The sequence below is a fragment of the Hyla sarda genome, chromosome 6, assembly GCF_029499605.1.
Source record: "Hyla sarda isolate aHylSar1 chromosome 6, aHylSar1.hap1, whole genome shotgun sequence".
Lineage (NCBI taxonomy): Eukaryota > Metazoa > Chordata > Amphibia > Anura > Hylidae > Hyla > Hyla sarda.
In genome coordinates, this window is record NC_079194.1 from 259965636 (window position 1) to 259976258 (window position 10623).

Consider the following 10623-nt stretch of genomic DNA (forward strand, 5'->3'; position numbering starts at 1 on the left):
CGCGAAATTCGCGAATATAGGACTCATAGTTGTCTATATATTCGCGAAATATCGCTAATTCGAATATGGGCAATGCTGCTTATTACTACCCCGTTGTCACTACTCTGTGGAATGTGTGGCTTTTTTACTGAAAAATATGCTTCTGCTGCAGAACTCTGTTCATACAGCTTAATTTGGATATATTTATTTTCCTTACATTTGGAACAATACCTGGTTGTGCCGAATATTATTGGTAATACCCAAGAAAATTACACAGAGACATAAAATAGTGAAAAAATATATATAGTCTTTATTAGTAGTGACTGATTTTAAAAAACAGAATTTAAAAGGAACGACAGTGGACAGACTACTAAGGCGTCTGGATGAGGGATAGAAACAGAGCTGGGCTACAAAACATCAATAAGAAATGGGAGATAATAAAGTGACCCCCATCCGGGTGTATATACATGTAAAAGGTATAGGCTGTACAAAAATATACTAGCAATTAAATACCAACGTATGTAAACATATACACTCAGAATAACTATGTAGATGTAAATCCCGTATTGCACAATGCCCAGAAAAAAATGACCGCACCATGGAACAAAATAAAGTATGCAATTATGAGAGTGATAAACGGGTGAAAGGGTAGAGAGTCCCAGGAACCGGGATAGAACCATACACCAATGTTCAGCAATCACCGAGGTCCTGGAAAATATGACTCAAATATAAATCACCCATCTCACAACACAAGAGCATACAGCGGACATCTTACCCTAATACAGAACGCCACCCCTACAACGTTGTTTCGCAACAAGCTTCCTCAGGGAGTATATGGTATGACAGGGAGGTAGATATTTATATACATGTGTAGCCAATAGGAATACAAAACACAAACAAGACAATCAGGGCACCTGAGAGGAGAATCATATGTGAACCAGCGTCCGAACGCCATTACAGTCATCACTGCGCATGTTCGGCGTGATGATGATGCAGTGTGTCCACTACGTCACCACGCCGAAAGCTCATAGCGCAGCTCCGTACTCACGAATAGGTGTGGGATGCGCGGCGAAATCTCGCGCATGCGTAACACGCTGAGACAGCACACAATGGCCATCTTGGATATGGGAAACGGAGCTGGCAGCATTATTGCAGACATCCTTAGGAAAACATACAGCAAATAAAGTTGAAGTGTGTGCGGAAACGTGAGAGAAAACAGTGACGTGCAAAAGTGAGATGTGCAAAACCAAAGTGCCATGCCGAGATTGCTATACATAGGTGAAATACATATATTACAGTGACGACCAAATATAACAATATGGGAAATATATAAAAAATATATCTGTAATAAAATATATATATATATATATATAAAAATAAAAATATATATATGAAGATATAAAGATGTGTGGCAAGTGCAAATATGTGTGTGGAATATGCGGATACATGAAAAAAACAAATGTGAATAAATATTGATCGATATGTGCAAACACATTAATGTGAAATACAAAGGACTCACTATAAGAATATATATGAAGTGATAGAGGGTACATATAGATGAATATTCACCAATAAATTAATGTGAGCCACAAAGGGCTCACTAAAGAGTATATAATATTCAAACAATGTGATAGAGGATACGTCTACTGACATATTCATATGAAATGTGAAAAATATACTATATGCGTGTATGGGTGAAAATTTTTTTTAGGCTGTTGTATAGAAACAACCATTTCCTGGACTGCTGCAAGGATAATTTCATAAGTTCGTATCTTCCATCGGATCCGGTTAGGGTGCCCTAAAGCAAGGAAAGGGGACAAATAGGAAAGTGGTAGGGAAAAGAAGGGAGAGGGAAAAGCAAGAGGGAGAGAACGGGGGAGGACAGGGACAAGGAAAATGAAAAACAAAGGAAAATAAATAAGAACAAGGGAAAAAGAGAGAAAGAGGGGGGAAGCCAAGGAAAATAAATAAGAACAAGGGAAAAAGAGAGAAAGAGGGGGAAACCAAGAAAAAACAACAAAAAACAAAATATGACATAATGACTACAAAAGAACAAGTTAAAATCAATTAAAACCATAATAAAGTAGAAAAATTAAAACCGGACCAGGTTGCAATACCAATAGAAGGGCAAAAAAAAAGGGGGAGGGGGGGGGGAAGGGGGGGGCAGGGAATGGGAACAGAGTAAATCATGTACGTAAAAAGGGCGCAAAGCTATTGTGCTCATTGAGCCCATACGGGGTCACAGTTTTCAGGGTGAAAATCCACCTTGATTCCTTCTGTGCCAGAATTTGGCGCCAGTTACCACCCCTGGGGCCAACCAAGACCCTGTCTATGCCTCTTACCTTGAGGAGTTTGCTGTCACACCCATGATGTTCTCGAAAATGACGAGGTATTGTTTTCAAAGTAGATAGATCTTCAATGTCTCTTGCAGCCTCAATCCCCAGGACATGTTCACGTACCCTTCTCCTCAGTTGTCTAGAGGTAAGACTAACATATATTAGGTGGCAGGGGCAAGTGGCGTAATAAATTACACCAGATGTGCAACAATTGATGGTGTGTGTTATAGTAAACTTCTTTTCCCCAGAGGAATTAAGAAATTCTTCAGCTTTCTCTACATTCGGGCATGCTACGCATCCCCCGCAGGGCCTACAGCCCCATTTGGGACCCTTAGAGCCAAATAGGCCAGTGCTCTGTCTACTTTTATGGTGACTATGCACCAGTAGATCTCTCAGGTTCTTGGCTCGGCGATATGTAATAGAAGGTTGATTAGATAGATATGATTTTAAAATCGGATCCATTGTCAACACCGACCAATGTTTTCTAAGTGCCCGCTGTACTTGTTTCCACCTAGTGTTGTACATGGATATGTACCTCACCTGTGTGTCTAATTTCTGTTTCTTTCTCTGGGTCAGAAGAGTAGGTCTCTGGGTCAGAAGAGTAGGTCTTCAAGACCTACTCTTCTGACCCAGAGAAAGAAACAGAAATTAGACACACAGGTGAGGTACATATCCATGTACAACACTAGGTGGAGACAAGTACAGCGGGCACTTAGAAAACATTGGTCGGTGTTGACAATGGATCCGATTTTAAAATCATATCTATCTAATCAACCTTCTATTACATATCGCCGAGCCAAGAACCTGAGAGATCTACTGGTGCATAGTCACCCTAAAAGTAGACAGAGCACTGGCCTATTTGGCTCTAAGGGTCCCAAATGGGGCTGTAGGCCCTGCGGGGGATGCGTAGCATGCCCCAATGTAGAGAAAGCTGAAGAATTTCTTAATTCCTCTGGGGAAAAGAAGTTTACTATAACACACACCATCAATTGTTGCACATCTGGTGTAATTTATTACGCCACTTGCCCCTGCCACCTAATATATGTTGGTCTTACCTCTAGAGAACTGAGGAGAAGGGTACGTGAACATGTCCTGGGGATTGAGGCTGCAAGAGACATTGAAGATCTATCTACTTTGAAAACAATACCTCGTCATTTTCGAGAACATCATGGGTGTGACAGCAAACTCCTCAAGGTAAGAGGCATAGACAGGGTCTTGGTTGGCCCCAGGGGTGGTAACTGGCGCCAAATTCTGGCACAGAAGGAATCAAGGTGGATTTTCACCCTGAAAACTGTGACCCCGTATGGGCTCAATGAGCACAATAGCTTTGTGCCCTTTTTACGTACATGATTTACTCTGTCCCCCCCCTCCCCCCCCCCCCCCCTCCCCCTTTTTTTTGCCCTTCTATTGGTATTGCAACCTGGTCCGGTTTTAATTTTTCTACTTTATTATGGTTTTAATTGATTTTAACTTGTTCTTTTGTAGTCATTATGTCATATTTTGTTTTTTGTTGTTTTTTCTTGGTTTCCCCCTCTTTCTCTCTTTTTCCCTTGTTCTTATTTATTTTCCTTGGCTTCCCCCCTCTTTCTCTCTTTTTCCCTTGTTCTTATTTATTTTCCTTTGTTTTTCATTTTCCTTGTCCCTGTCCTCCCCCGTTCTCTCCCTCTTGCTTTTCCCTCTCCCTTCTTTTCCCTACCACTTTCCTATTTGTCCCCTTTCCTTGCTTTAGGGCACCCTAACCGGATCCGATGGAAGATACGAACTTATAAAATTATCCTTGCAGCAGTCCAGGAAATGGTTGTTTCTATACAACAGCCTTAAAAAAAAATTTCACCCATACACGCATATAGTATATTTTTCACATTTCATATGAATATGTCAGTAGACGCATCCTCTATCACATTGTTTGAATATTATATACTCTTTAGTGAGCCCTTTGTGGCTCACATTAATTTATTGGTGAATATTCATCTATATGTACCCTCTATCACTTCATATATATTCTTATAGTGAGTCCTTTGTATTTCACATTAATGTGTTTGCACATATCGATCAATATTTATTCACATTTGTTTTTTTTCATGTATCCGCATATTCCACACACATATTTGCACTTGCCACACATCTTTATATCTTCATATATATATTTTTATTTTTATATATATATATTTTCTTACAGATATATTTTTTATATATTTCCCATATTGTTATATTTGGTCGTCACTGTAATATATGTATTTCACCTATGTATAGCAATCTCGGCATGGCACTTTGGTTTTGCACATCTCACTTTTGCATGTCACTGTTTTCTCTCACGTTTCCGCACACACTTCACCTTTATTTGCTGTATGTTTTCCTAAGGATGTCTGCAATAATGCTGCCAGCTCCGTTTCCCATATCCAAGATGGCCATTGTGTGCTGTCTCAGCGTGTTACGCATGCGCGAGATTTCGCCGCGCATCCCACACCTATTCGTGAGTACGGAGCTGCGCTATGAGCTTTCGGCGTGGTGACGCAGTGGACGCACTGCATCATCATCACGCCGAACATGCGCAGTGATGACTGTAATGGCGTTCGGACGCTGGTTCACATATGATTCTCCTCTCAGGTGCCCTGATTGTCTTGTTTGTGTTTTGTATTCCTATTGGCTACACATGTATATAAATATCTACCTCCCTGTCATACCATATACTCCCTGAGGAAGCTTGTTGCGAAACAACGTTGTAGGGGTGGCGTTCTGTATTAGGGTAAGATGTCCGCTGTATGCTCTTGTGTTGTGAGATGGGTGATTTATATTTGAGTCATATTTTCCAGGACCTCGGTGATTGCTGAACATTGGTGTATGGTTCTATCCCGGTTCCTGGGACTCTCTACCCTTTCACCCGTTTATCACTCTCATAATTGCATACTTTATTTTGTTCCATGGTGCGGTCATAAAAAACTTTTTTTTTTTTCTCTGGGCATTGTGCAATACGGGATTTACATCTACATAGTTATTCTGAGTGTATATGTTTACATATGTTGGTATTTAATTGCTAGTATATTTTTGTACAGCCTATACCTTTTACATGTATATACACCCGGATGGGGGTCACTTTATTATCTCCCATTTCTTATTGATGTTTTGTAGCCCAACTCTGTTTCTATCCCTCATCCAGACGCCTTAGTAGTCTGTCCACTGTCGTTCCTTTTAAATTCTGTTTTTTAAAATCAGTCACTACTAATAAAGACTATATATATTTTTTCACTATTTTATGTCTCTGTGTAATTTTCTTGGGTATTACTTGTATTTCTCTGTATGCCAGAGACAAGGTTGGACCATAGGTCAGTATTTTGTGCCCCTCTTTTTTGGTTATCGAATATTATTGGGTGTAATGTTTTCCTAAATCTTTGTCATGTATATACTACCTAAAGTGCTTACAGAGCGGTGTAAAATAATTGTAATTCAGTTGTGAACTTATCATGGATTACAAAGAAGGAAAACAAAACCTAGAATGCTCCGAAGAGAAACATTGTAACAGTTTGTAAGGCTGAAAAAAGACTTCAACCTAGAGACACAATATTAGGCAGTGGTATTAATATTATGGTTGATTGGACATAATATCAGGCCGTGGTATTAATATTATAGCTGCTGGGACCCAATATTAGGCAGTTTTATTAATTTTAAGAGTCATGGAAAGCTATATTAGAAGACGGTATTAATATTATGGCTGCTGAAACATATCAGGTGGTTGTATTTATGTTATGACTGATGGGGCACAATATTAGGTGTGGTATTCATGTAATGGCTGATTGGGCACAATATTAAGAGGTAGTATTACTTTATTCCTGTAAATGGTATTTAAATTTACAAATGTACAAAAGAAAACACCTTATTCTATCATATTAGGTGGTGGTATTCACGTTATGACTGTTGGGGCACAATATTAGGTGTGGTATTCATGTTATGTGTGCTGGGGCACAAGATTAAGAGGTAGTATTACCTTACTTCTGTAAACAGTATTTAACTTTTTAAATGTACAAAAGAAAATCTCTTATTCTATGAAACGTGTTTGATATATGTATCAAAAACGATATAAAAGACACATAGTAACCGTTTGTAAGGTTTAACATATTATATTATGGTTGATGGGACGTAATATCGGCCCTTGGTATTAATTTTATGGGTCATGGAACGCTATATTAGAAGGCTGTATTAACCCCTTAAGGACCGGGGTTTTTTCTGTTTTTGCATTTTCATTTTTTGCTCTTTCAATTTTGCACCTAAAAATCCATATTATGGCTTATTTTTTGCACCACCAATTCTACTTTGTAATGACGTCAGTCATTGTGCCCATAAATCTACGGTGAAACGGAAAAAAAAAATCATTGTGAGACAAAATTGAAAAAAAAAACTCGCTGTTTTGTAACTTTTGGGGGCTTCCGTTTCTACGTAGTACATTTTTCGGTAAAAATGACACCTGATATTTATTCTGTAGGTCCATACGGTTAAAATGATACCCTACTTATATAGGTTTGATTTTCTGGAAAAAAAATCATAACTTCATGCAAGAAAATGAATACGTTTAAAATTGTAATTTCTGACCCCTATAACTTTTTTATTTTTCCGTGTATGGGGCGGTATGAGGGCTCATTTTTTGCGCCGTGATCTGAAGTTTTTAACGGTACCATTTTTGCATTGATAGGACTTATTGATCGATAAATTTTTTCATGATATAAAAAGTGACCAAAAATGCACTATTTTGGACTTTGGAATTTTTTTGCGCGCACGCCATTGACCGTGCATTTTAATTAATGATATATTTTTATAAATCGGACATTTCCGCACGCAGCGATACCATATATGTTTATTTTTATTTACACTGTGTTTTTTTTTTTATGGGAAAAGGGGGGTGATTCAAACTTTTAATAGGGAAGGGGTTAAATGATATTTATTCACTTTTTTTTCACTTTTTTTTTGCAGTGTTATAGCTCCCATAGGGACCTATAACACTGCACACACTGATCTTTATCATTGATCACTGGTTTCTCATAAGAAACCAGTGATCGATGATTCTGCCGCTTGACTGCTCATGCCTGGATCTCAGGCACTAAGCAGTAATTCGGCGATCGGACAGCGAGGAGGCAGGTAGGGGCCCTCCCGCTGTCCTGTAAGCTGTTCGGGATGCCACGATTTCGCCGCGGCTATCCCGAACAGCCCACTGAGCTAACCGGCATGCTTTCAGTTTCACTTTAGACGCGGCGTTCAACTTTGAACGCCGCGTCTAAAGGGTTAATAGTGTGCGGCACAGCGATCAATGCTGCGTGCTATTAGCCGGGCCCGACCACGCCATGGCCCCGCGTTATAGATCGGGAGTGGACACATGACGTTCCAGTACGTCATGTGTCCTTAAGGGGTTAATATTATGGCTGCTGAAACATATTAGGCGGTGGTATTCATGTTATGGGTCATGTAACGCTATATTAGAAGGCAGTATTAAAGGGGTTCTCCGGTGTTTAGACATCTTATCCCCTATCCAAAGGATAGGGGATAAGATGCCTGATCGCGGGAGTCCCGCCGCTGGGGACCCCCGTGATCTTGCACGCGGCACCCCGTTTATAATCTGTCCCCGGAGCGTGTTCGCTCCGGGTCTGATTACCGGCGACCACAGGGCCGACGGCGTGTGACGTCACGCCTCCGCCCCCGTGTGACGTCATGCTCTGCCCCTCAATGCAAGCCTATGGGAGGGGGCGTGATAGGGGCATCACACGGGGGCCTGACGTCCCACACCGCCGGCTCTGCGGTCGACTGTAATCAGACCCGGAGCGAACACGCTCCGGGGACTCATTACAAACAGGGTGCCGCGTGCATGATCGTGGGCGTCCCCAGCTGCGGGACTCCCGCGATCAGGCATCTTATCCCCTATCCTTTGGATAGAGGATAAGATGTGTAAGCACCGGAGAACCCCTTTAAATATAAAGAATGAAGGTCTGTTTAGCATGGTACTTAATTGCAAAACTTTAATGCTAATAAGAGGGCACCATACTTTCTGTTTAGTTAAGCAGGTTATTTGTTAGGCGGACAACATTTTCAGTTTAAACTTTTTTATTTATGTAGGTGAAGAATATTTTGGGTTCTTTTTACTTTCTGTGGCAATGTTTCCCTCTGTTGCAATTATATAATTTTTTTCCCCATAATTTATTCTTCTCCATATTATTGCTTCCCCAATACCTTCTTGTTTCATTAGTCTAAATGCTTTCCTCTTATCATTTATAGCACCCCTAACTGTTTTGGTTAACCACAGTGGTTTTCTCCTATATATGTTTTCTGTTTGGGCAGACTAATGGGTTGGAATGAATGTGTCTTATCTGCTAACACATTCTATGTTTTATTCCTGTAGGGTATGTGTCATTTACAAGATCTATTCAAGATACTTTTCAAAACAAAAATTCTAAATCTATGTCACAGAGTTTCTCTTTTAGTTGGTGGAAATTGTCCTTCCTAATGGGGCAAAGCCCCACGTGTATCTTCACAACCATGTTGTTATGTCAGGCTTAGCCCCCTGGCTTCCTTGTATTTAGGCTTAGGCTGTTCAGCTTTATTTACCATCTCTCATGCACTTTTGTTTTTTGTTTAGGTGGTTTTACACTGTGGTGCTCTTTTGCTTTGTTCACCTCATTGCTTTTTTCTATAGTGGTGTGTATACACCTGGCTGTTGTTGTATACATTATTGCTTGCCCATACCCTATTGTGGAACATTATGCCTATAGGTCTGTAGCTTATCAAGTATATACTTAGGAACTTTCGCATGTTTGTTTGATCTCCTTTGTAATATAAAATAGATTAGTTTTTTCCTTTTTTTGCCATTTATCTTTGGTGTACGCAATATTCCTTGCTACCTTTTTAGGAAATTAAACTATTTAAATAGCTACACACTATGCATTTCCAAGCAATTCCAATCCAGAATTCTGCTTGGAAATTCTAGTGTAGTAGCCTTCCATAGTTTTCACTGGGATTCTGCTGCACTGTTTACATTGTGGATTTATAGATTCCCACTTCATGAAAAGAATAAGCATATTCATTTTTTTGGCGGATTTCTGCCTGGCATTGATGTCAATAAGGACGGCACACGTTGCCCACTACTGCCCTCAGACATTCAGTAGTGTGAATTGACCTTTTACTGTCGGTTTACTCAAAAAGTTTGATGGAAAGGATATAATCATCTAATGAGAACATTTCGCCTGCAAAGTAACATGTACATGTGGAAAATGGGCTGAATGTAGTCAGTAGTGAACCCCAACTTAATTTTCATAATGTGATGTGAATAGACCCTGTAAACTGTAAAAATGTAATACATATTTAGTTTTTTTGTAAACCAATTTAGAAATCATCTTTTGCCTTTCTTTTCAGATGTATATGCCAGAATAGATGTATTCAGTAACCAACACAAGCAAAAGCATCAGAAGTCAAGTCTACGAGCAAAATCAAAAGTAACAGTGTTCAATGAGACTTTTCTTTTTAGTCTTCCTGACCCGGGCAAAACCCAATGTTTTATTCTTATCTCACTGTATGAAACTTTGGCCACTGGAAAGAAGCTTATTGGGCAAGCTACGCTGGGCAACCAGAAGAATAAATTTAAAGATAATCATTGGGATCTGATGATGCAGACACTACGTCAGCCAGTAGCTGACTGGCATCCACTTTATATATAAAGAACTCAAAAGACTGCTGAATATTTCACCAGGTTGTTAGCTTTATGGACAATAGTACTTTCGTACTTTCGTTTTGTTAGAGGCTAGTTAAGAATTAACAGACTATGAACATTCAGGCATAATTAACTGAAGATCATTTTGAAAAGTGTCCATATGAAACTAATGGACTGATTCTGTAATTACTCCTAAAGAAAGGCCTGTTGTGGCACAGTTAGGTCATATTCTCCATATACATTTTGTTATGTAATATAACAATAAACAAGCACCTGCCATTATTTTGATGACCTCTTCAGCATCTTTTTCAACTTTGACTCCTGAAATTTTGACTCAGCAAACAAACTAACAACTTTAGCCTCTTAACCCCTTAAGGCCAATTTTCAGTGTAGGACACGGCCATTTTTTGCACATCTTACCACTGTCACTTTAAACATTAATAACTCTGGGATGCTTTTACCTTTCATTCTGATTCCGAGATTGTTTTTAAGTGACATATTCTACTTTATGTTAGTGGTAAAATTGTGTCGATACTTGCATTATTTTTTGGTAAAATTCCAAAATTTGATGAAAAAATTGAAATTTTGCATTTTTTTTTTTACTTTGAAGCTCTCTGCTTATAA

The 10623-nt window shown here is 39.3% G+C and overlaps 1 protein-coding gene across 7 annotated transcripts in view; it reads left to right on the forward strand.

The window, feature by feature from the left end:
- LOC130276984 (synaptotagmin-1-like) overlaps nucleotides 1-10269 on the forward strand; it is a 271121-nt gene extending 260852 nt beyond the window's left edge. For all 7 annotated transcript variants that reach the window (XM_056527085.1, XM_056527088.1, XM_056527087.1 and 4 more), the window contains one exon: nucleotides 9705-10269. In XM_056527085.1, coding sequence (XP_056383060.1) covers nucleotides 9705-10006 — 302 coding nt within the window. In that variant the 3' untranslated portion in view covers nucleotides 10007-10269. The remainder of the gene's footprint in view (nucleotides 1-9704) is intronic.
- Nucleotides 10270-10623: the final 354 nt, after the last annotated feature.